Here is a 26,211-nt window from a genome sequence, read left to right as displayed (position 1 = left end):
AGAGAGAGAGAGAGAGAAATTAGGAAGAAAGAATAATCTCTCACATGATTCAAAATATACTGACATAAACAGATCTCACACACGTCATTTTTTGACCACAAATATTAAAGATTGGAGATCATTATTTTACACCAAATACACTTGTTTGTTTTACAGAGTAAAAACATCAGGAAACATAAAATGCACCAAACCCTAAATTATACATATTTATTTAAAATGACTTTAGATTTAGATTACATATCCATTCATTCAACAAGAAGAACAAAAAAACATAAAATTGAGTCAGTTCTTTTTACCCAAAAAAGAGACGCATAGTTTCTTTGAAAGCTGTAGAAAATATTGTATTATTGCTGGAATATTTACATTTGTGTACATGAAATTTCATTAATATTTCAATTACGTCGAATAATTTTTAAAGTCAGCATGAAACAGAAGTTGTGATGGTCTTTTCTTTCCTATTGTGGCGTATATCTATCGCGTTCGTGACTCCTGTTTGAACTCGTTTATCAAAATGAACGGATCTTTTTTCAAGTCATTTTGTTCATTTCGTTCGTTGAATGAACCAAATGGCTCGAAAGAAGATTTGTTCATTTTGATGAACGAGTTTGAACAGGAGAGTCACAAACGCGCATCACAGAACAGAGCAAGGCGAGCATTTGAGCTAATAAAACTTAAACTTTATTATTATTTTTTTTAAATGAACGATCGTTACGCTTGATAAGACCCTTATTCATCGTCTGGTGTCGTTTAAAAACCCTTTGAAGCTGCACTGAAACTCTCATTTGGACCTTGAACCGTTTGGTCCCCATTGAAGTCCATTATATGGAGAAAATCCTGGAATGTTTTCATCAAAAACCTTAATTTCTTTTCAAGTGAATAAAAAAAAGACGTGGACATCTTGGATGACATGGGGGTGAGTAAATTATCAGCAAAAGGTTTTTAAAAAGTGAACTACTTAAAATCAAGTGTTAACATGTTTTTTTCTGAAACGTTTAAGTTGAATGTTCAATTAATGTTTTTAAATGGTTTCACGACTGGTTTCAGAATGTTCAGAGAACATTCAAAAGTAAAACTCATTTGAAGAATGATAAAATGGAATGTTTACTTGATGTTCACCTTAAAAGAACGCTTTTCAAACATTTAAAAAACTGGACATTTGGAACCTTCAGGGAACATTACGAAAAAAAAAAAAAAACATTATTAAGGGAATGTTTGCTAAAGGTTCTTATAGATTATTGCTAGATGGGTGGTTGGACAAATATATAGTCCCGCCCTAAATTCATGCCATTGGTCAATATTACCTTGTCAATAAGTAGGAACCATATTGGTTGAAATTATGAATATATATCCAAATTTTTCCTTAAGGAAATTTCCAGCAACATTACATTAATGCATCTGAGAAGTGACACACACACACACACACACACACACACAAACAACAGGTTCTCATGACGCCCACACTGACCTCTGCCCTCCAAAGGTCAGGTGTCATTTCCAGCTTCCCATTACTGACCAGCTGTGATGTCATCAAACAAATCATCGCCACGGTGATGGTCCTTCATGAGCAAGCTCTCACGAACACGGATTAGTCACCATCCACACTCTGGCTGTCAATCAAATGATGTGCTCACAAACGGCCATCTTTCCTACGCGAGATGAAATGAGAAATGATCCTATAGTTGCATCATCTTCATGTCTTTATACACTAGCGTTCAATTTTTTTAAACTGTTTTCTATGAGATGAAGACATATAAAAAGAACAGCATTTATTTGAAATAGAAACTCTGTTGCATTATACATTTAGATCAATTTAATTAATCTTTGCTGACTAAAACATTTGGAATAGTAGTGAATGTCCTAACTTTATAACGTCGCAAAAATGAAAGTTCATCTTTCAAGAACATGCTCAAGAGTGTTTTGTGTGTGCTTATGTGAGGTTCATGATGCTGAACGGCTACAGACCAACAGAATCATCAGACTTCCTGTTTAAGGGTCAGCTGGACAGGAAACAGGAAGGAAGTTAATAAGGAGGGGCATGATGATGTGTGTATTTGAGTGCCTAATTATGCGTTAAATATGGGAGTGTCATTATAATCAAGGAAAAGTGATGCATGGAAACGTGCGACAAGTCATTAAGTCCCGTGCAAAAATCAGGACATTGTGTTTATCAGAAGTTACTCAGTTGTGCTTTGAGCTCCGTTTTCATTTGCGAACACTGAACACTGGTGATCATTTGGCACTTATAAAATGTACAGTACAATTAAAGTGTAACAAAAATAATTGTTATTAATTTTTTAATAATTGTAATTATTGTGAACAACTGAATTTATTAAGAATGGTTGTCAGTAATTGAAATAAAAACCTAAATATTAGATGAAAAAATAAACTTAAACTTAAAAACAAAATTAGAAAAGCTGCCTTGGCAACTGAGTGAAATAATTTTTACCTTAAAAAGGCTAAAATTAAACCAAAATAAGAAATATTTAACACTATATAAAATAACTACTTATAAAAAAAAAAAGCCAATTAAAATATTACTAGAATAGTATATAAATAAAAAATAGGGCTGTGAAACGATTAATCACGATTAATTGCATACAAAATAAAAGTTTTTGTTTACATAATATATGTGGGTGTAGTGTGTATAATTATTTTGTATATATAAATACACACACATTCATGTATATATTCAAGAAAAATGTGTTATTAATATATCAAATATTTATATTTATGTATAATATAAATATATATACAAAGTAAATGCATGCAAATATTTCTTAAATAAGTGTGTGTTTTTATATATATAAAATAATTATACATACTACACTCATATAGTATGTAAACACAAACTTTTATTTTGGATGTGATTAATCGCGATTAATCGTTTCACAGCGGAAAAAAAAAAAGTTGTCACACAGTACAGAACATCAAGATATAAAATGATTGTGGACGAATTTGAAGTACTAAATAAACCAATATTGAGAAACTCTTGAGGAGACAGAAGGGAGATTACTGTATTAAATCTCATGTGTGATGATGTTTCTGTCCTGTGGAACACTGAGTGGCAGCGGTGACGGAACCCTGCAGGTTCTGGAACGTCTGGGAGTGATTCTGGAATGTTCTTAATGAAATATGGAATGTGTGCAGGTTGAAAGTAAATTGGACTGGACGAGGGTTTAACCTCCCGCTGCGACGCCGGCTCACGGACAGTCTCGGTTATATGAGACAGGTTTATTCCGCTTTAGATGTCTGCTTTTCTTCTTCAGAGTTCAGAGATTTCCAGCAGTTCATTACAACAAATGGAACAAAATTCCCTTAATTAAAGAGGTTGGGTTTACATGTTTTATGGGGACTTTCCGTAGATGTAATGGTTTTAAAACTGTTCAAACGGTATATTCTCTCCTCTTACACTAACTCTAGCCCTAAACCTGCCCATCACACAAAACATAATATATATATATATATATATATATATATATATATATATATGTATAAAAACCTCTATATAAGATGTTTCCTTATGGGGAACAATAACAAAAAAAAAGGTCCACACACACACACACACACACACACACACACACACACACACACACACACACACACACACACACACACACACACACACACACACACACGAAATCGTCTTCTCAGTGGGGCAGCATTTTAATTGGCTGTTGTTGGATTCTTCATGGATGTTTGACTGTCTTTACGCTTATTCTTAAGAGCATGTTCGTTTGTTCACACACACACACACACACACACACACACACACACACACAAAACCAGGTTGAATGCTTTATATTAACATCTGTGTTATGAGACAATGAACCCTCTCTGTTAATAAAATATGTGATTGGTGTCAAACAATATTGTTGAAACTGGTTTGCAACATGCATGCTTAATGTTTTTGAGGACCATGGGGTCTGAACGGATGAAGCCCACCCAAAACTGATGGAGAGTCTCTCTCTCTCTCTCTCTCTCTCTCTCACACACACACACTCACTCTGTGACTCCTATTGTTTGTGGTTATCCAGAGCAGCTAATCCTCACGGGATCAAACCATTCAAGAACAGAGCGAGAGAAGAGAACAAATGCAGAGCTACACGCCATAATACCACAGAAAGAGACTTTTTATAATGGGATCATTAAAAAAAATATTGTTGTTTAACTTAAAAAAATGAAGTAACCTGGTTGCCTTAAAATTTTAAGTTCACTGAACTGGAAAAATTTTAAAAGAGTTAATACAATAAAGGAGATGGAGATGATTTAACCATCAGAAACTCAAAATATTATGTTGTATGAACTACAAAAATTATTTAAGTTGATTTGACAAAAGAAAAAATGTTGTGATTACAAATCATGAAAATATACAGTGTAGTTTTGATAAATTCATTTAATTTGAATCAAATTTTATTAATCAAACAGCTCGTAAACGTACCAAATAATAACTCGTTAAACATGAAAGAAGTATGCGATAATTTATATATATATATATATATATATATATGAAGAGTTTAGATGCAAAAGCCTCTAAGTGCCATTTGAAATTTTCTTCTAGAATGATCATTTTTATCAAACTTGTATATTTAAGTTCAGTGATTTCACTTAAATGGCAATGATAATTACCTATTAATTGTTATTTAAGTGAAATTACTGAACTTAAATAGACAAGTTTGATAAAAATCATCATTAAAGAAGAAAATTTCAAATGGCATTTAGAGGCTTTTGCATCTGAACTCTTCATATACTGTATATGCGTGTATGTTATATATATATATATATATATATATATATATATATATATATATATGAAGAGTTCAGATGCAAAAGCCTCTAAATGCCATTTGAAATTTTGTTTTTTTAATGATGATTTTTATCAAACTTGTATATTTAAGTTCAGTAATTTCACTTAAATAACAATTAATAGGTAATTATCATTGCCATTTAAGTGAAATCACTGAACTTAATTATACAAGCTTGATAAAAATGATCATTCTAGAAGAAAATTTCAAATGGCACTTAGAGGCTTTTGCATCTGAACTCTTCATTTATAAATATATATATATATATATATATATGTATGTATATACTGTATATATGTATTATATATATTTATATATATATATATTATATAGAACTTTTTTTCTTCTAAGAGTGTAGAGTTAGGAACAGTCCAAGTATTAAATTTATCAGATTTACTGTAGTAATTTTCAGAACGTGAGAGGGAAAAAATGAAAAGGGGCAAAGAAGATAAACTGTTGACTCATGCTTTGATAATAACCCATGAAACATAAACACATCCACCCAGTCATTAGGGGAGAGTACTCTCACTCTGTACAGTGGAGGGTCTAGTCCTGTCCCGCCAGCAACCAACACTTCAAACACATTCACACAAAAACTAAATTCTCATAATTTACTCACCCTCACGTCGTTCTAAACTGCAGCGTCTAGCAGAATGTGTGGAGAACAGCATTGCGGTAGACATTGAAAGTATTTATTGTTTAGCTAAAAAAAAAAAAAAAAAAAAAAAAAGACAAAAAGCCTTAGTTAACATGAACAATACTTCTATCTACAGCATTAATATAGTTCATTTATAAAAATACATTTTTGAAATCAAGTTTTATTAAATTAGTTAATGCCCTTTGACCCAACATGAACAGTTAATTTAATTTTATTAAATAACATTAAGATTAGTAAATGTTGAAAAATATATTTCTCACTATGTTTTCTTAATACATTAACTAATATTAACAAATGTTTACCAAAATAAAAGCATTGACACAAATATTTATGAAAACTTTTCAGTGCATGTTAATTCAAAGAAAATGTGTTTGTCTTAAATGTAATAGTCACCTGTCGGAGGAACTTTTCTCCATCCAAAACATTTCACATGGATAACATTTTCCTGGAAGTAAAACATCTCGCAAAGTTATGTTGACCTAAAAAAAAAAAAGCTTCAAAAAGATTGAATTACTGTCGTAAAAACTATTTAAAATACCAATCAAACAAACTTCTAATCAATAATTCTAGAAACCATCGTTGAATTGGCAGTCAATGAATTGAACACAACATCAGAAGATTATAAAAATGATTTATTTAAATTCATATATAACATGCACAGGTACATAAAGACAGGACACACACAAAAACACACACATAAATCAGGCCTGTACAGTCAAACAGAAGGTCTGGCACCACATGACCAAAACATCAGCTGATCTCTGGGGTGAAGGATGAAGGTCTGTGAAGGTATTTGGCACCAAACTGGCGGAGAACACGGTAAAACTCACGTTTACTCAAGGGATGTGAAATTCCACTTGTGTGTGGATGCAAAGCACGCATATGTGTGTCCAGAGTTTCTGTGGGCAGTTTGGGAATTATTCCCAGCATGCAGTGGGCCACTATGACAACAGGGTGATGAGGGCATCCAGAAACTTCCCTCTGTCCTCCATCTTCAGCTCTATAACTGCAGCGAGAGAGAGAGAGAGAGAGAGAGAGAGAGAGAGAGAGAGAGAGAGAGAGAGAGAGAGACCGTATTGAGCCAAGGATCATAGTGGTGTAAAAAGTGGACTAAGTCAAATGGTCTATGAGCAATTTAGTACTTTTGGTTGTTGTAGCGCCACCTATGGGTCAATCAGGGTCATCCTCTGATGGGCTCTCCCCAAATTGAAGCCAGGTTTCAAGACTCTAGCGCTTACGGTTTGGTCAGTTTTATAAATAAATACAATTAAGATTTGTGCTTGAACCCCTAATAAGGCCCCTAGAGAGATTCACACATGTTGATTAATGTACACGTGATGTGTGTGTGTGTATGTGTGTGTGTTTTGGGGTCTGGCAGAACTGAAGGCATTTGGCACCAAACTGGCAGAAATGATGGGAAAACTGTATGAATATAACGGATCAGTTAGACCATTGTGCAGCTCACGTGTATGTCAAATAACTTGAGTGTAGGGCTGTGCGGATAAATCGTAACTGATGGATTTGGGCTTCCAACGATTATGAAAACAAGATAATGGAGGTAAAGCTGTTATTGTGCGGCTGCCAAATAAGTGTGCGTTTTAAAATGCAGTCTGCTGTTGGTAAACTGCAGGATATATTTGAGATAAAGCCACAAAAGTGACACTGTTCACCAGCGGCTTTCTGTGTGCGCTGCGAGTCGGAGCTGAACGCGGATCTTCGGATACTCGCTCGAACGCGTTAACAATTTCAAAATGACTTTTTGGAGAGTATTCACAGTAACAAACACAAGCAAACGTACACAGTTGAGAAAGAAAACGCTTGTGTTACAGTATATTAGATCCATGCATTAGCTCTTAAAGGGACAGCAGCCTAATAAACCTGCAGTAGTCTGTCATTAATGATAATCAGACAACAAATGACAAAGGAAAGTCACTTGCGGATCATGACTGAATAGAGAATACCATAAGAAGCTTTAATAAGGATTAATCTATATTTAATGGACTATGCAGTGTTATTTTACATTTGATTATTCAATATGAACGCCACTGTTAGTGCTACAAAACTTAACAGTTTTTTAAAATTTTATTTGTATTTTCATTCTGTTGCATTTATTTGACCGTTTGGTTTGTAATTCGTTCCTTTGTTCTTATTGTTTTCTAAACCGTTTTACCTTTTTTCTTTACATTAGTCTGTTACTGTCCCACAGGTGGGACGTTTGCCACTATATTTTTAAAACAATAATATCTTAGAAAATACCTTAAATAATATTGACAAACTATATATCATTTGAAAGCTTACAATCTCTAGTTTCCATATTTGGTGACTGATTTTCAAAATATATTACAGAGGAGCCATAATTTATCAATATGCAACAAGAATATTTTCATACTCGTAAGGCGTGTTCAGACCTTTATTTTAAAATAGCAGTAAACATGAAAAACCATGAAAAAATGGTAGATTCCTCAGTTTGTTTTCATGCCAAAAGTTCAAAAGATAGAATCCATTCGATTATTTTGGAAAAAAAAGGTCTGAAAAGTTTGAAATATCAAGAAAAAATAATAATAAATTCACCATTTGTGACGTGGCAGCAAGCTATGACTTACATGCGTGTTCTTTGTATGTGTTTCTTAGAGGTTCAATTCATTTCAAAATCTGCCAAACTTCCCATACTACTTCTGAATAGGATCTCTACTTCAGAAATTGTATGAAAATTGTGAAAATAATGGTTCATATCACTCAAAACACGAATGGAAATGCAGGCGCCCTTATATGGGCAGTAATGGAGTCTGATTGTGCCCTAGTGAAAAAGTTTGGTACTGCGCTCAAACAAAATCTCACTGAAAGCTAATTTTTTGAGATATCAACCTAAAATTTGAAACACAACTTGTTCAGATTTTTTGGTTTGATCTTTCTGCCGTTTTAGAGTAGCCCAGGTTTTGAAAATATATATTTTATGTAAAATATGAATAATTAATATTTTTACATTGTACATTTCCATAAACTCAAACTTCTATAACTTTTTTTCTGTTTCACTTTCTTAATTTATTTCACTTCTACAAAAATCAGCCAAATGTCTTCTTTAAAACAAGACCAATCATATGTCTATATTCCAAAGCATTCTTGAATTACAGCCATTTAAGTTCGAAATGTGCATTTTCATGTCTATTCAAAAAAAAAAAAGGGGGGGGGGGGTGACACTTAAGAGGTTAACATAGTATTAGTTTTTGCTGAAGTATCAATGTTTGTGAAATTCCACTGATATTTTAAAATTACTTATCGTGTAATAAGACTTATCATATCGCCCACGAATGATCATGCTAAATAATCATGATTTCAATATTGACCAAAATATTTGTGATTATGATTAAATCAAATGTTAAGAATTAACATTTAAGTAGGGCGGCTTGATTCTGAATCAAGCCGCCCTACTTGAATGTTAATATTACATGATTAATGCAACCTGTTCTGACAGAATATATATATATATATATATATATATCCTTAAAACTTCCATGTAAAATTACCATAATTTAATCAAGATTTGGCTTTGAAGTTAAGCTCCAGGACTCAAGTAAACACTGGTGTCCTGCAGTGTGACATGATGTGCTCCATTTCTTTATAACAAATAATTGATAAATGAATGAAAATTATAAATTCTAACAATAATAATAATTAAATTACTTTTCTTAAATATGTACTACTTTCATGATTTTGCATCATTGCAAATTCAGATCCAAACTCTTGGTCAGAAGAGCAGAGAGACGTCACAGAACCTCTGGGCTGCTCTGCCCTCTAGTGGTTGACATGAGCTGTGTGAGATCATGCCCCATGATGCCGTGGTGCAGTGACTGACCTGAGGTGTCGAAATGATCGTGTAGAGTTCTGGAGCTGGTGCTCTCAGCTGCCTTTTCAAACGCCCGGCCAAAGAAACTTGAGGGAAAAGAAAAGTTGTGGAGTTGTAGCATTTTTCAGAGAAGAAAAGGAGGCAAATGTGAGTCTCTATTTAAAAGCATGAACAAACTCACTTTTTCTTGTCAGAGGTGTCTGATTCTGGTGGAATTCCCAGGACGATCACAGTCCCCTTCTCCACATCCAGCGGAGCGGCCATTATCAATGGCAGTATCTTACAGCGTTTGTTCCTCGTCTAACAAAAACACACTCATGAGAACGGACATGTGACTGCTGACAAACTCCACAGACGCATCGATTGACTTTCATTCAGTGTTTTGCACACATGCACTTACGGAGCAGACGAACGCTTTGAGCAGATATTTGCAGAGGAGTGTCAGAGCCAGAGGTTTAGAAAACAGCTTCACATCTGGTGTTCCCTACAAACACAAGACACACTTCAACAACTTGTTTACAACACAACACAATATAATAAACTACTGTCATTATTCACCCTCATATAACTGCAAACGTGTCAACATTTTTTGTGTATATTTTATGTATACTATACTCTTTGTATATATAATGTGGGACTTTAATGTAAATGTAATTGTAAATGACTTTCATTTGAACTGGGCAGAGTCGAGGATTAAATAATATTCAGTAAAAAAAAAAAAATATTTACTGCAAGAATAACACAATTATACTATAAAATCAAGTACATAAAAACAATGTTATTGAAATCAACTCAATAAATATAGTAAATGCTATTAATTGTACTACAAAAATTAATGGGCACCAAACGGTTCAAGGTCCAAATGAGAGTTTCAGCGCAGCTTCACAGGGCTTTAAACGATTCCAGACGATGAGTGTGACGAAACGATCGCTCATTTAAAAATTAATGAATCTTTTTGAGTCATTTCGATCCTTAAATTAACCAAATGACTCGAAAAAAGATTTGTTCATTTTGATGAACGAGTTTGAACAGGAGAGTCACGAACGCGCATCACAGAACAAGGTGAGCATTTGAGCTAATAAAACTTAAACTTTATTTATTTTATTTTTTTAAACAAGCGATCGTTTTGCTAGATAAGACCCTTATCCATCGTCTGGTGTCGTTTAAAGCCCTTTGAAGCTGCACTGAAACTCTCATTTGGACCCCATTGAAGTCCATTATATGGAGAAAATCCTGGAATGTTTTCATCAAAAACCTTAATTTCTTTTCGACTGAAGAAAGAAAGACATGGACATCTTGGATGACATGGGGGTGAGTAAATTACCAGCAAACATTTTTTTAAAAAGTGAACTACTCCTTTAACACTAGAACGGCCACAACGGTCATTTTGACCGTTTTGCATTTTATATCTACAATAACTTTGTTGAAAAAAATAATAAAATCCTGCTGGTACCTGACTTTTCCTAAAATTGTCTGTATTTTCATTTAAAATGATTTTCATATAAATTAAGTTACGTAAACGTAAGGCAAAACAAAACAAATGAACATATTTACCTATTTCGGCCATAGACGGTCATATTGAACGCACTGAATTTCGCAATATTTTTTTGTTAAATATCCCGCGGTTGATCGTGGTCTCTCTCAACTGTCAACAGAATGGTCCGTCCGGTCACCTCTGTAGCGGTGTTTGCTTTATAATAATTTCTACATTAGTTGTTGATCAGAAATAAGCAAACAAAACCAGACTACAGTTATCAATACTTGCATTATAGGCTATATATCATCAGAGAGTGATTCAGAGTCAGAGTCCACATCAAGGAAAAAGAGACGGCTGCTATCATCAGACACGGCGGATCCAGATGTTCCATTCATGTCGGATGATCCTGGTGAGCTCTGCTGCCCTGTCCTGCGCTGTTTGTTTTGCTGCATGGGCTGTTCACTAGTTCTGCTAGTCCTATTATTATTATTAGCCTATTGACCGCTTCGCATATCGTCACTATTTAACATTTTCGTCATAGTTTTTGTCATTCAAACCTAGTTTTTATTTAGTTACCGTCTCGTTTTCGTCTTTGAAAAAATGTGGTTGATGAAAATAATTACGAAAATTATTCGTCAAAGAAATAAACACTGTTTTGAATCTAACGGTCAAAATGACCGTTTGTGGCCGTTCTAGTAGTTTTGGAATTCTGGCACTTCTAGTGTTAAAAGAGCGGTGACACACTTCAAGCATGGACAATAGACTAAAATATCACAGACAAACTGCGCTACACTTCATAATGTTAAAGTTGAAGACATAAGATTTGCTCCACACCTCCAGTAAATGGCAGTAGAGGAAAGGCCCCTGTGAGAGTATGAGGTTCGTGCAGATGCAGCTCGCCACCGTCTGCTGAATGGCCTTCAGTTTCCTCTTGGCCAGATCAATGCCTAAATGCAACCGCTCCAGATTACTCCTACAGAGACACAGACAAAAACAAGAGCAGTTATTGAGGAAATCTGTCCTTAAGGAACTACACAGACACATTACAATATCTATGAAACTGTTAAAGAGACGGCCCAGCCTCTTTACACCAGTGTTATTTTAGCATCATTGAGATACTAATATAGCTTTGTTTTAATATTCTGAATTATGCTTTTTTTTTCATAATAGTAAATTTTTTTAAATGTGTTTATGTAGTTTTACATTTTTATTTCAGGTCTCAACTCTCACAACGTTGCAGTGGGAGTTTACATGAGTTTCCAGCATGTTGTGTGATGCTTTCTCCATTGTGTTGAAAGTCTCAGTGTGGCCGGTATTGAGTGTTCGCTCTTACAAATATAAAGACCTTAACTAAACTGTCCACCAACAAATATAAAAACCTTAACTAAACTGTCCACCATCAAAAAACTAACAAAAGCCTGGTTCATACAGCAGCAGCAGTGTGATCATGCCATATGAAATTATAAATTGTTGTGTATGTGAGGTGGGCATCTGTGTGAGTTTGAGTGAATGTGTTTATTTACTAATTTTTATTGGTGCTAACTGGTTTCTTGATACTCACTGTCATTTTTTTTTCTTTTTTCTTTTTATTCCTTCATTTTTCTTGAGTGTTGCGAATTAGCCTTGGCTATAAACACTATGATACAGGCATCGGATTGTTCTATATGTAATAGTCTATGTTTTTTTGCATCTGTCCCTCCCTATTCAAATAAACAGTACATAAATAAATAAACACGTTCGAGAACGCACATGAGCACGAGCGCTCGTTGCAATCTGAAACATCACCGCTAGAGGCCACTAAAAACTACATATAGCTCCTTTAAATATAATAGCCCTGGACAGTATACACTATAATACAATATACCTGGACAGACAGTCCAGAGCTTTGATGAAGTTATCCGCTGGCGTTTCATCCTTATCCACGTTCTCCAGCAAGGCGGCCGCAGCGTGAACCACATCACTGGCCAGGAACCGGTTCTTAAAGCCAAAGTGTACACCGAACGTCTGAACACGGATGTCTTTCATCCTGAGGTGGAAAAAACAAAGCAAACCATTAAACATGTGACAAACAACAACAAGCACAATCTTTTTAATTTGACTCTCTCTCACCCAAATTTATTGGCCGATTCCTCGATGACTTCACGCAGGTTCTCTTTAATCGTCATATCCATCGAGTTAAACTTCTGCCGAACCTGCTTGAGTGGGAGACTGAGGGGAAAACAATCATTAAAAGCATATTTTCAACTAAAGTCTGAATCACATGTATACAATGTATTCTATATTAATGGAAACCATTTACACACATCACAGTTAATCAACTTGCTCAATAAACGATAAATAATATTCTAATTAAACATCTTTATCACATTTCTACTGGTGGCTTTTAAAAAAGAAAAAAGGAAAAACATGCCATAACTGTGATCAAAATACTGTAAAGCATGGCTTCTTTTGGATAATTTCTTTAGCAAAAACTTAATGTTATGTCAATTAAAATGAACCAAAGTGTTTTCTTGTCCATTAAAGGAGTAGTTCACGTTAAAAAAAAAAAAAAAACTTTTGCTGAAAATTTACTCACCCCCATGTCATCCAAGATGTCCATGTCTTTCTTTCTTCGGTCGAAAAGAAATTAAGGTTTTTGATGAAAACATTCCAGGATTTTTCTCCATATAATGGACTTCAATGGGGTCCAAACGGCTCAAGGTCCAAATGAGAGATTCAGTGCAGCTTCAAAGGGGTTTAAACGACACCAGACGATGAATAAGGGTCTTATCTAGCGAAACGATCGCTCATTTCAAAAATAAATAAAAAGGTTGAAGTTTTCTAAGCACAAATGCTCGCCTTGCTCTGTTTTGTGATGAGCGCTCGTGTGACTCTCCTGTTCAAAATCGTTCATCAAAATGAACAAATCTTTTTTCGAGTCATGACCTAGATAAGACCCTTATTCATCATCTGGTGTCATTTAAAGCCCTTTGAAGCTGCACTGAAACTCTCATTTGGACCTTGAACCGTTTGGTTCCCAATGAAGTCCATTATATGGATGAAATCCTGGAATGTTTTCATCAAAAACCTTAATTTCTTTTCGACTGAAGAAAGAAAGACGTGGACATCTTGGATGACATGGGGGTGAGTAAATTATCAGCAAAAGCGTTTTGAAAAGTGAACTACTCCTTTAAGAGCTGGAAGAATAGCCGTCCACTCACCCCATGTCAGCCAGGAACTCTTGCAGTTTCTTCTGTCCGTTGATGGACCAGAGTTTAAAGCTGCAGGAGGTGTAGCAGGAGTTACAGATGCTCTCGTACAGAGACCAGTGCTGATACAACACCAACCTCAGACTGACACACAGGGTGGTCAAGGGCCAAACACACTCATTACACACACAGTTCTTCATCAAGCATGTTCAAAATGACATTCCACTTACAATATGAGAAAGACAGATGTATGAAACACTTGCGAGAATGAAGGTTTTTTATACAAAATTAGATGCAAAAGAACCCTATTAATTCCCAAGATAACTAGAAATTAAACATGGACCATAATGAGGTCATTAAACAGCACAATAGTATGCGGTAAGCAATGCACTGGTGTTTAGTTTTGAACATCACACATCCAAACATAATTTCACAGCATGCTGAGGAGGATACTCATATTCAAAGGAGATCCTCATGCAGTCGATGGACAGCGAGTTTTCCTCATCCTCATTTCTATGGTTGTGTCGGGACACGTGGCGCTGTAGGGTGGCGATGTCCGTCACATATTTCATACTGTATGATGAAGACGCACAGTTTACTTTGAAACATACTGGTTCAGAATATTACGAGATGTTTTGAAGAGGTTGAACACGGTGATACGAGAAAAGAGTGAGATTCTTACTGTGGGATTTTATCATGGACCCACTGATCTGTCAGTCCAATGACACTCCACCTGCCAATCAAGGAGTCAGTTTTCAGTTGGCAGAACACATCTACGGCCCTACTGAGACTTCTTAGCGGTAATATTAAATAGGAAGCTCACCACAGCATGTCTTTGGTGTCTTTAGACATGACCCAGGCCAGCTCAAACATCACCAACGCTGCCTGTAGACAACAGCATCAACATTCACACACTACAGCCAACAAATAATGAGCAAATCGAATATTCACTAAGTAGTAGAAGTGAGCAAATCATTGAGTGTTTAATTATGGCATTTAACTATTTACAAATGCTAAACGTTCAGATTATAGACAATCAGATCCATTAGGCCGTATCCTGTTTTCAACCTAAAACTGATGCAATGATTCATAAAAGTTTATGAAAGTTCCACATAGTACTTCAATTGCTTTATTGTTATTTTAGTGCATATATCAGAGCAAAGATTTATTTATTAACCATCTCATGAAAATTTGAAGTCACAATAAAACAGACCATATGAAAACATAATCATAGTTACTCACTGATGTTCCATGAAACTCATACTGCTCGTAGTCAAACAGAATCTCTCTCCTGCAAACACAAACACACACAACTAAGTACTTATCACACAAAAATGTTTCAGCATTGCACATTTTAATTTTGGAGTAACTGTTGAATGACCTTCGAGCTTCCCATTCTCGTCTGGCACGCTGTCGTTCTATTCTCCTTTCCAAAGCACCCTGAAGAAGTTACAAACCTTGAGCATAAAGAATCCATCTCCTCATAATATGCATGATATAAATATGAAAACACGCCTCATCATATCGCCTCCGTTTCCCAGAAGGCTCTGCGCTTCCATCGCTTTCATTTCCAGAATCATCGCCGTCTCCTTCTTCATCCTCATCATCATCATCACGGAAGATGTCATCATAGGACGGAACGCCAAGATCGTCATCTTGCTTTATCAGGAGCTTAATCTATAGCAGTTCAAGTAAATATATCATTTATTAACAACTGCATATTTGCAACAGGATGAACATTTGTAGTGCTGAACATTTGTACTTGAGTTTCATTGTAGACGTTGACCACGTCAACAGGTCGGTGTGTATCACAGATGAAGAACACAGAGTCTTCCTCAGGCTGAAGAGTCTCCAGCAGGTCCACATTTGCTCCACAGTTTATCAAGACAAAATACTGGTACTAGAAGAAACATACAGATACACAACAATTGCTTAAAGATTAGACACAAAAGCTGAGGAATATTACCCACATAAGTCTATATATATATATAGTTGCCAGAGCATATACCTGTTCTTTATGCTCCAAAAATGCAGTCCCTAAATCCTGCCATCCTGTCACAGGAACCAACGTATACTGCACTTGATCACAGTGAAATAGAGCCTGGATGGAAAAACATAGACAAACACTTGGAACAAAAAATGCTGAACAACTTGAAGTGAACATTTAAAAACATCTAATTTGCAATCATTAAACCGTATTATGTATAATTTTTTGTGCAGCCCTTTCTCTAGAGCAGGAGTTTCCAAACAAATAATGATATAAAAATAAATTAAGAAAATTTGAATAAATACTACCTCGCAAAAAGACAGCCCTAGTGAGTTGAAAAACACATTAATGTAATGTAATAGAAACTAAATATTTTACACATATCTATAATGTACATTTCCACAGTATTAATTGGGTATTTATGCATGCAAATACATTTCTGCCTTGTGATGTGGGATCTAAAAGATAATAAAAATCCATACGTTCGAGAAATGAATATTTCAGTCAACCATTAGTGTATGAATGAAGGATAATATGTACTACAGTATGTAAACATTTGCATATCTACACCACATATTAATAATGTTTTTTTACACTATTAAATCATCATCTTTGCACATGCATAGGTTGTTGTAGGTGTCCTGTACAAAGTATGTTGTGTATTAAATATCTGTGTATGTTGTACCTTTTACTGGTTGTTCAATGTTGCTGTAGAATATGAATTTATAATAATAATATAACTAACCTGCAGAACCTTACAGGCACACAAGGCATCAATATCAGGAGACACGAGCAGGGCCACTCTCTGAATATATAAAAACAAGAGACAAGTCTGATGAAGTCAAAGTAGTTTAAGAATATATATATATATATATATATACACTTCAACAACAATACAGTAACTAACGTTACAATACACAAGCAACAACATATAGAATAGAATAAGTATTATAAATTAACATGTACTATTACATAAAATATTAAAACATCAACAGATAATGGTAGTATTAATAATGCTTTTCAATACTAGCTTAGCTATTTATATTAACTGTAAATATTAACAGTTCGGGGGTCTTAAAATGACACCAGCAACCAAACCGAGACAAAACGCACCTGATTAACGACAACATCATAAAATTCCTTTCGAATATCGGTCACAAACATGTTAAAATGCAAGATTATAAAGTTTAAATATATAAAATTATCACTTTTTAGTGATAGACGTTTTACATAGACGTTTTAAAACTGTCCTTGTTTTAAACTCAGGGTTTCCGTGTTTCATCTGTGGCGCCAAATTTGCTTGTTGTGTATTTAGTACGCCCTTTGTAGAAACAACCAATTGAATAACGACTTACAGTGACAGGCAGACACATTAGCCAATGGTGTGCGGCAGCGAGTGGCTCTTCTGTCCAATCGGAAACATCGCCTGGAAAGTCAAAACATGGAACAGGAACACGATAATAGAAAAACGAAACGAATCCCTCTATTTTTTAAACACACTTTTAAAATGTATTTATACGTTATAATTGATTTTTTTAAATATGGATTTAACTAATTTAAAGCTTAGGGCGTGACCCAAACTTGAAAGAGAGATGTGATTGGCTAAAGTTCGGTCTGATGGTTTGTTGTTTTGTTGCGTCACGTCCTACTTGTAACGCACTTCCCACTGAAAGGAGAGCTGCTGTGTTTCTGTTATTATTGAGTTGTCATCAGTATTCTTCTCATCATCGCTGAGGTTCTGCTGTCAGGCAGATAAACAGCTAATATGGTCTGTACTCGATTTTAAACTACCTTTAAATTAGCCTTTTTAGCATTATGTCTTTTATTGTTCTAAACTGGCTAGCTAATGCTAAGCTAAAAGCAGTAGAAGAAAGCTGCACTGTCACTGTGGCACAACTCATAAGATGTTTGTTTATTATTAAACTGACATTTATTAGCTTTATTAGATTATTATAATAATTATTAAAATTATTAAGGAATACTGGATTATTATAACAAACAATTCTGACAAAGCAATAAAACTTCCTTTATTATTGCTTTTGTTAAAATGTGATCTTAAACTACACACACAAACACAATATTTGAGATATATATATATATATATATATATATATATATGTGTGTGTGTGTGTGTGTTTAAGTATGTAAAACCATGCATTCTTCATGGTATTCAATATAATATATTTCTGTCCTCTTCCTCCATCAGTTCTCCTTCAACATGTTTGAGCCCCATGTGGGCCGGGGTTTCCAGAACCGTTTCTCCGCTCAGTACCGCTGTTATTCGGTGTCCATGCTGCCCGGGCCCAATGACCGCTCAGATGTGGACAAAGGAGGAAAGAGTATGTCATGGTCTTTAATACTGTAAAGATGTTTCCACATGGCAAGAAGGATTCATTTTGTAGATCTTGGGTTGTATTTGACTGAACTAATGCAGATGTCATGTTGTATTTTCAGTAATCATGCCCCCGTCTGCTTTGGACCAGCTGAGTAAGTTACATGTAGTTTATTAAATATGACAAACCTTCAAACTTGACTCTCTCCTGTGTATGGATTTCACATGTGGTTTGTTTTTCAGGCAGACTTAACATCACATATCCCATGCTGTTCAAACTCACCAACAAGAATTCAGACCGAATGACACACTGTGGCGTTCTGGAGTTTGTGGCAGATGAAGGCATCTGTTATCTCCCTCACTGGGTATAAAATATACACCGATCGACAGTTTATTCTTAAGACACGTTATTATTCAGGATATCAAAATGTCCCTGCTGATCATGTTTTATTGTGTTTTCAGATGATGCAGAACTTATTGTTGGAGGAGGGCGGTTTGGTCCAGGTGGAAAGTGTCAATCTCATGGTGGCCACATACTCAAAATTCCAGCCGCAGAGTCCAGACTTCCTGGATATCACGAATCCTAAAGCTGTGTATGCTAATTGAACATTTTTAACATCACAACAGCTAATATCTAGATCTCAATGTGCAATATTTCGTTTTCTTTTTTCCAGATTAGAGAATGCTTTGAGGAATTTCGCCTGTTTGACTACAGGTGATGTGATCGCTATCAATTATAATGAAAAGGTGACTGACTGTTACTCAGTATAATGATTATAATGTGGTAAAAACCCTGATACACTAAACCAGACATTCTTGTCTTCCAGGTCTATGAGTTACGTGTCATGGAGACCAAACCAGACAAGGCTGTGTCCATCATTGAGTGTGATATGAATGTAGGGATGCTTATTTTATTCACAGTTTCCATAATATATGAACTCACCTAACCCTACCGACCAAACGTTTGGCGTCAGTAACACTTTATAATGTTTCAAAAGATTTCTATTTTCAATTCATCAAAGAATCCTGAAAAAAATGGTTCCGTTTCCACAAACATGATAAACAAATGTTTCTTGAGCCGCTAATTAGTGTGGAGTAACGAGGAGTCACAGGAATAACTTACATTTTGACATGTAGTTATTTTAATATGGCACAAAATTGCTATTTTAACTATTTTTGATCACATAAATGCAGCCTTGGTGAGCCGAAGAGATTTAAACATTTTATATTTACACAATATGTATCTCTAATTACACAATATTTCATCCATCAGGTGGACTTTGATGCTCCTCTTGGTTACAAAGAACCAGAGAGACACATGCAGCATCCTGAAGAACCAGCAGTATGTTCTGATAATTCATTTCACCACATTATAACTCAATATTTTGATTAAAATTCACATAAATATGTCATTCTGCTGTAGGAAGAGGAAACGGATCCCAGTAACTATGACGTGGACTTTGGCTTCAGAGTAAGTCGAACAATGATTATCATTACTGCAGCATTTCATGCTCCTTTATATGTTATGAAAACCTATGTTGCTGTCTTTACTCCCTGTTTCTCTCCACAGGCCTTTACAGGTTCTGGGAATCGTCTAGATGGGAAGAAGAAAGGCATTGAGCCCAGTCCAGCACCCCTCGACCCCAGTGACATCAAACGGTACCTGCCTCAGTCGGACCCAGACCACTTCACTCTCACTGCTAAACCGTACATTTTAACATTTGCTGTTTTTTTAATTCACAGTGGAATTCCTAACTACGAGTTCAAAGTCGGAAAGATCACCTTCATCCGAAACGCAAGACAACAGCCACGCAGATTTGACATTGTGAGTGAAATTACAGGGCAAATAATATTGAGGGTTTAAAGAAATCAATATTTCTGTAGTCTCAGATTTAGATGTTTTTGCAATCTTTTGTCTTATTTTAATCAAATATTAACTTGTCTCCAGGATGAAATGGCCACTAACTTCATTGCGTTCTCTGGGGAAGGACAGTCCCTGCGCAAAAAAGGCAGAAAGCCCTGATTTCACATCTACAATTGACCAGGACACATGCTGTTTGGTTATTTGTGCTGTTTTTCAACTACAATACTCAACATGGTCAGTTATGTAATGATGGATTTCCATTAGGATCTTCCTCTTCACATCACAACTGTTGTTTTCCAAATGATTTGAATGCGCTCTTTTTCATATATTAGTGAACACAAAACAGTGACCAAACACATTTATATGCACAATACTTCTAATAATTTAAATAAAGATTACCCTGCTATTCATCAGGCTTGCTCTTTATTTACTCTAGGATGAGTTGTTGTCATTCAGCTTTTGTGTTCTGGTTTTACAAAACATGACATTATCTGTTCATATGACTATAGATTGTCTTGTTTATATTAAAGGAATGTACTTGACATGCTGTCAATTACCACAGAAAATTATTTCAACTCACAGTTGAATTGCAAGTAAAGCCAAAAAGACGATACGTGTTATGTTAACATCAATCCAGCATGTTAAAATGGCAAGTTCCACTGCTAAAAATAATTTTACAACTCAAATAACATGTTTTTCTTCTTGTACGAAAGCATTAATGTGCTTTTTTTTAAATGGAACTTCTATTTTTTAACCTTAACACCCAATTAGATGTAATTATGAGTGTATCACGATACGTTTTAACTTTTATTGAATGCAGATCATTACTTTCAACACAACCATAACAGATGCTAAACCGAGCATCACAACCGAAATAGATGCTAAAACACTCTATCCTGGTCGTTTTCAATACTCGCAATTCCAACTCCTGACTCGCTACAGTGGTTTTGACGAAACAAGCTGGTTTTTATACTGCCAAAAGGCGTAGCTCGTACCAAGAGCGTGATGAGCTGAAACGTGCGTACGTACGTCACGAAGAACCGCTAACATCTAATAGTGAAATTCAACTGCAGTTCCACCGTTCAACCTGAAGAGGGCAGCACTAAGACGTTTTTACACCATTCATTGTAAAAATTAATCACTTTATACACAAATGTCAAAAAAGTTACTCAAATCAATGACTGGTATCAATAAAGATCCATTCTTACAGATCATTAACTAAAAAAAGTTGGTTTAGTTACTCTTTAAAGATGAATTCACTAAGCAAACTTTGAAAGCATTTAATATCAATACAAACTGATGTTTTTTTTTTTCAAAATGAGTATGGTTCAACTTCAGCAGTGCTTGAGGTATTGCAAGCTAAAATATATCCACGTGCTTAAGAAGAAATTCTGAAAAGTTACAACGGACCCATCAAAAAGACAACAGAACGAGGCCAGTTAAAACGTCTTTCATTTCATTTGACCAGTGCTGTCAATACACACAGTACTCAGAATAAAAACAGCTCTTGTTATGACCCATGATGCCACTTGAGCATACCTTTGTCAGATCAAGCTTCACTCAGCAGCTCAGTTATCAGAATTGTACTTCCAGATGGCAAACTCTCCGTCGTCACTGCAGGTGGCCAGCAGTCCCGCCTGCTTTGGACTCCAGGCCACGCAGTTGACGTCCTGATTGTGGGCTTTGGGCACGTGGGCCGACAGGAAGAAGATGGGCTGCTCTGGGTCGGCAGTGGGGTCTTCTCTGAACACACGGACTCCATCATCGCCGCACGCGGTGGCCAGGGCACCGGTCAGACGACACCTTGACATTAGAAGGGTTACAATAATACAAGCGTCACTTCCAGGGTCCGAAACCCAATAGTTGCCAATAGGAACCGGTTCTGACCAAAACGGTAGTAACCAGACCGAATAAGAACGGTAATTTCGGTGACCGAGTCTCAGTGTCATGAGGCACACGTCAGCAGCGACACTGAATGCGGATCCACAACAGAAGCGGAAGACAATAAAATGCTGAATAAAGTCGTAGTTTTTGTTATTTTTGGACCAAAATGTATTTTCGATGCTTCAAAACGTAACTAACCCACTGATGTCACATGACTACTTTGAGGATGTCTTTAATCCCTTTCTGGACAAGGACAGTATACCGTACACACATTTACAATGGAGGGACAGAAAGCTCTCGGACTAAATCTAAAATATCTGTGTTCTGAAGATGGTCTGACGGGCTTGGAATAACATGAGGGCGAGTCATTAATGACAATATTTTCATTTTTGTGTGAACTAACCCTTTAGGATCTTTTTAAGATGAGCAGAAATCAAAAATAATACCATGCATCTTACCATGCTACATCATATACTGTTCTCCCGTGAAATCCAGACAAGGTACATATACACTTCCAAGACTCATCTGATGAACCTGCAACAAAATCACCATCAAATCCAGCCCAGCAAAATCTCTAGACAACATCATGTTAAACCTGCTAAATATTCAAAATACCAATAGAGTAGAAATCCTAACGCTCTCACCATCTCCAGCCGTTGACTCCTTCCAGATCTTCACGGTGCGATCATCGCTACAAGACGCCAATCTTCGTCCCTCAGGGTCAAAGGTCAAACTCCAGACAGTGGATTCGTGTCCCTCTAGAGTGGCTCTACATTCCCAGTCATCATCTTCCTCTTTATAAATGCACACTTTGTTGTCATAACTGGCTGAGGCAAGAAGCTGCAAAAGGAAACAAGTTTGGCCTTTAAAAATAAGCCGGTCTTTATGCGTCTGAAAACACTACGAGAGCGACAGAAAACATGCAAGTGAAGATCATACCTCCTGTGTCGGGTGCCAAGCGACATGCTTCACGTCCTGTGTGTGTGAATTCACAACACTTACACACTCATACTCATCCTCCTCGTCCACTAGAAGAAAAATAAATGGTTTAACACAAATCATGATAATCTTAATAACTGATTTAAAGGGATAGTTCACCCAAAAATTGAAAATTCTGTCATCATTTACTCACCCTCAAGTTGTTGCAAACCTGTATGATTTTCTCTCTTCTGCTGAACATAAAAGAAGATATTTTTAAGAATGTCAGTAACCAGACAGTTGATGGACCCCATTGACTTCCAGAATATTTTTTTTCCATACTAGAGAATCAATGGCGCCCATCAACTGTCTGGTTACTCAGGTTTGGATCAACTTGAGGGTGAGTAAATGATGACATATTTTTCATTTTTGGGTGAACTATCCCTTTAAGACAAGACACTACAAGCAAAACCATAATTGTTTTCATGAACAAATAGAGATTTGGGGCTATTTTCCTGAACATGCCTTCTTTTACACTAGTGGAAATACACAATACACATTCAAGGGTTAATTGGATTACACTTTATCTAATTACAATATATATCATGAAGAATAGTATTTTGTCCTGCACTTCTTCACTTCATATATATATGTGTGTGTGTGTGTGTATTTATATATGCAATGCATATATGTGTGTGTACATATATATATATATATATATATATATATATATATATATATATATATAGATAGATATATATATATATGGATATATGTATTTATTTGTGTGTATGTATGCATGTATGTATATGAACAACCTTGTGATTTTTTTTCTGCCTGCTGACAGTATTTTCTGTCTATTTGAGTGATAGATTTCTCAGATTTCAGTTCAGAAATGTTAAGAAAATGAGTGCATTTTTAATTAGATAATGTGTCATTTGCATAATTAAACATAACAATAATTTGTCATAAAAAAAGAGTTGTCATAATGTTCTGTGATTAATCAACTAGGTAAAGTATGGTGAGAACTACTACTAAAATTTTGTACACTTATTCACCTGTGGTTTCTTGCCTTAAGCTGTGGGGAAAACAGTCAAAATTATTTTATTTTTTTTCACTATCTGTAACACTTTAGTTTAGGGTCCAATTCTCACTATCAACTTGCTTATTAGCATGCATATTACTAGGATATTGGCTGTTTATTAATACTTATAAAGCACATATTAATGCCTTATTCTGCATGAACATATTCATATTCGGTAATTAGGAGTGTATCGAGGCAAAAGTCATACTAAATAGTTGGTTAATAGAGACAATTGGAAATGCACATTCCTGGTCTAATTGTGAATGATTCATCAGTGCACATCATTCTAAAGGAAAAACAATGTTTGTATTTTATGCTAAAGAGAGACTTTTCACTATTCAATCCCTGATGTACCTTCCCAGATCCAAACACTTTTGTCTCTGCTGCAGGTTGCCAGTAAGTTTCCGGATGGAGCCCAGGCCACACACTTCACCTCGTTCTCATGACCTTCTAACACTGTCAGGGACTGCAAACACACATGATGGACACACGTCAGGATGTTAGTGATGTTACTTGCTTGAATTTTTCAGGGTGTGAAATTATGCGTATCCAAAAACAAACCTCAAAACCATCATCCGTCTTCTTCCAGATGCATGTTGTAGCATCAAAGCTGGCCGATGCCAGATATTTCCCACAGGGTGACCAGGCAACCTTTCTGACCGTACGCTGGTGTCCATCAGACAGGACACACTTACATTCCCAACTGTCCCCTGAGAACAGATGACAAATAAAATACAATCATTTTTTATTTACACTATCTGCTGTGTTGTGTGTGTGTATATATATATATATATATATACACACAGGTATTTATATATATACTTTTTTATTTTAAAATTAATTTAGTTTATAAAGTTCAATTCAATTCACATTTATTTGAATACAAATCTTTGTTTCAAAGCAGCTTTACAGAAAATGCATGAACCCCAATCACAATTTAGAGTGATCTGTAATTAGAGATAACCAAGTTATGTTATTTCAGAAATGTACAACCACAAAATCAGTTATCTAAAAATTGTATTAATTTCAAACAATGTACTTTCAAAAAATTTACTATTTAATTTACAGAAACAATGAGCATTGAATTCGCTGTTAACAAATTAAAAGTCTTGAGTCTGAGACTCGGTGTGTGTGAGAGTGTCAGTCACTAATAATGATTGAAGAGTTCAGTTTGACATACTATGAATGAATGAGGCATTTATATAACGCTTTCATATGTAGCTACTATTGTAATGTTACACCCAACACGACTTACAATCATATCAGGGAATCTCTCCTCAAACACTCGGATGATGCGACGGCAGCCACAGTACAACCCTCAGCACACACACACACACCAGCTAACTTATATACTTCAGCACTCATATTTAAGTACATGGGTTTAGACAGGTGATTCACGGTGTAAACATGTTTTTGCAGTTTTACCTTCTTTACCCCATATTCTTATCGCGCGGTCCCCGCCGCATGACGCGAGAAGTGTGCCCGCGGGGTTCCACTCGACATACCAGCAGCGCGCGTCCGGGTGCGCGCTCACCCTCTGCAACAGCTCCATCTCGCCCTTCATTTCTATAAAACTGTATGATATTTGTGATTATATGACATGTAAATCCTCCCCTGTCTCTCTCACTCTCTCTCTTAAATGTCACAACTTCAAGACTTCTGTTTGGTTTATCAGCGGCTCCCCACTTCCTGCTTTGTGCTTCAGTGTTTTTTTGCTGTTGATACAAATGCACGACAGTAGCGCCACCATCAGGAGTGTAGCGGAAGTTAGAGGAAAATATCTTACAAAATATGCTTTTAGAGTAAATTCTATTATTTTATTTTTATTATTTTTTTATTTTATGTATATATATATTAAAACGTTTTGTTTGCTTTATGATATTGTATGTATTAGCTATTAACTAAAAGAGTTTAATTATTTAAGCGGAAGTTATGAAAATATATATTTATGTGAGCGATTGATGTTACAAAAATACTTATAAAGTAAGTTCTATTATTTCAGTTTTTTAAATGTTTTTAAACGTTTTGTTTGCTGGATGATATTGTATGTATTAGCTATTAACTAAAAATAGTTATTTAATTATTTAATTGTGTTTGATAGTGCACTGTAAAACAAGGGTGGAAGGATCTCTGTAAGAACATGTATTATGAGTGAGAAATCTTATATGGCATC

At 35.5% G+C, this 26,211-nt stretch overlaps 3 protein-coding genes across 3 annotated transcripts; 1 reads left to right on the top strand and 2 right to left on the bottom strand.

The window, feature by feature from the left end:
* Nucleotides 1–6,074: 6,074 nt before the first annotated feature.
* cdc45 (CDC45 cell division cycle 45 homolog (S. cerevisiae)) lies at nucleotides 6,075–17,274 on the bottom strand. The gene is made up of 18 exons (XM_039674657.2): nucleotides 17,070–17,274; nucleotides 16,702–16,761; nucleotides 15,978–16,070; nucleotides 15,732–15,869; nucleotides 15,485–15,646; nucleotides 15,351–15,409; nucleotides 15,212–15,260; nucleotides 14,793–14,854; nucleotides 14,652–14,702; nucleotides 14,423–14,542; nucleotides 13,982–14,113; nucleotides 12,891–12,989; nucleotides 12,646–12,807; nucleotides 11,616–11,754; nucleotides 9,705–9,788; nucleotides 9,486–9,604; nucleotides 9,314–9,390; nucleotides 6,075–6,466 (listed from the first exon to the last, which is right to left on the bottom strand). The coding sequence occupies exons 1-18, from the start codon at nucleotides 17,118–17,120 to the stop codon at nucleotides 6,402–6,404; spliced, it is 1,722 nt and encodes a 573-aa protein (XP_039530591.2). The 5' UTR covers nucleotides 17,121–17,274; the 3' UTR covers nucleotides 6,075–6,401.
* Nucleotides 17,275–17,591: 317 nt separating this feature from the next.
* On the top strand, nucleotides 17,592–20,562 carry ufd1l (ubiquitin recognition factor in ER associated degradation 1). The gene is made up of 12 exons (XM_039674764.2): nucleotides 17,592–17,724; nucleotides 18,163–18,295; nucleotides 18,411–18,443; nucleotides 18,532–18,653; nucleotides 18,751–18,881; nucleotides 18,963–19,035; nucleotides 19,116–19,184; nucleotides 19,562–19,630; nucleotides 19,712–19,759; nucleotides 19,859–19,947; nucleotides 20,032–20,113; nucleotides 20,237–20,562. Exons 1-12 carry the CDS (start codon nucleotides 17,722–17,724, stop codon nucleotides 20,309–20,311), a joined length of 927 nt encoding a protein of 308 aa, XP_039530698.1. The 5' UTR covers nucleotides 17,592–17,721; the 3' UTR covers nucleotides 20,312–20,562.
* Nucleotides 20,563–21,586: 1,024 nt separating this feature from the next.
* ciao1 (cytosolic iron-sulfur assembly component 1) lies at nucleotides 21,587–25,740 on the bottom strand. The gene is made up of 7 exons (XM_039674751.2): nucleotides 25,464–25,740; nucleotides 24,600–24,748; nucleotides 24,393–24,504; nucleotides 22,976–23,064; nucleotides 22,681–22,876; nucleotides 22,495–22,570; nucleotides 21,587–21,955 (listed from the first exon to the last, which is right to left on the bottom strand). The coding sequence occupies exons 1-7, from the start codon at nucleotides 25,600–25,602 to the stop codon at nucleotides 21,721–21,723; spliced, it is 996 nt and encodes a 331-aa protein (XP_039530685.2). The 5' UTR covers nucleotides 25,603–25,740; the 3' UTR covers nucleotides 21,587–21,720.
* Nucleotides 25,741–26,211: the final 471 nt, after the last annotated feature.

This window comes from Pimephales promelas, chromosome 14, assembly GCF_988280905.1.
Source record: "Pimephales promelas chromosome 14, fPimPro1.hap1.1, whole genome shotgun sequence".
Classification (NCBI taxonomy): domain Eukaryota; kingdom Metazoa; phylum Chordata; class Actinopteri; order Cypriniformes; family Leuciscidae; genus Pimephales; species Pimephales promelas.
Note: the sequence above shows the minus strand (reverse complement) of the source record. Positions and strands in the feature narration are given on the sequence as shown.

What these genes read in the sequence shown, in the direction of transcription:
- cdc45 (XM_039674657.2), bottom strand. Translation starts at nt 17,120, where the DNA reads ATGTTTGTGACCGATATTCGAAAGGAATTTTATGATGTTGTCGTTAAT. An exon ending in AACGGAGGCGATATGATGAG is followed by an intron (nt 15,410 to 15,484) that starts GCGTGTTTTCAT and finishes TAACTTCTTCAG; the next exon opens with GGTGCTTTGGAAAGGAGAAT. An exon ending in GACACCTCTGACAAGAAAAA is followed by an intron (nt 9,391 to 9,485) that starts GTGAGTTTGTTC and finishes TTTTCCCTCAAG; the next exon opens with TTTCTTTGGCCGGGCGTTTG.
- ciao1 (XM_039674751.2), bottom strand. Translation starts at nt 25,602, where the DNA reads ATGAAGGGCGAGATGGAGCTGTTGCAGAGGGTGAGCGCGCACCCGGAC. An exon ending in AGACGGATGATGGTTTTGAG is followed by an intron (nt 24,505 to 24,599) that starts GTTTGTTTTTGG and finishes GTGTGTTTGCAG; the next exon opens with TCCCTGACAGTGTTAGAAGG. An exon ending in AAGTGTTTGGATCTGGGAAG is followed by an intron (nt 23,065 to 24,392) that starts GTACATCAGGGA and finishes TTTTTCTTCTAG; the next exon opens with TGGACGAGGAGGATGAGTAT.
- ufd1l (XM_039674764.2), top strand. An exon ending in ATCACGAATCCTAAAGCTGT is followed by an intron (nt 18,882 to 18,962) that starts GTATGCTAATTG and finishes TCTTTTTTCCAG; the next exon opens with ATTAGAGAATGCTTTGAGGA. An exon ending in GACCCCAGTGACATCAAACG is followed by an intron (nt 19,948 to 20,031) that starts GTACCTGCCTCA and finishes TTTAATTCACAG; the next exon opens with TGGAATTCCTAACTACGAGT.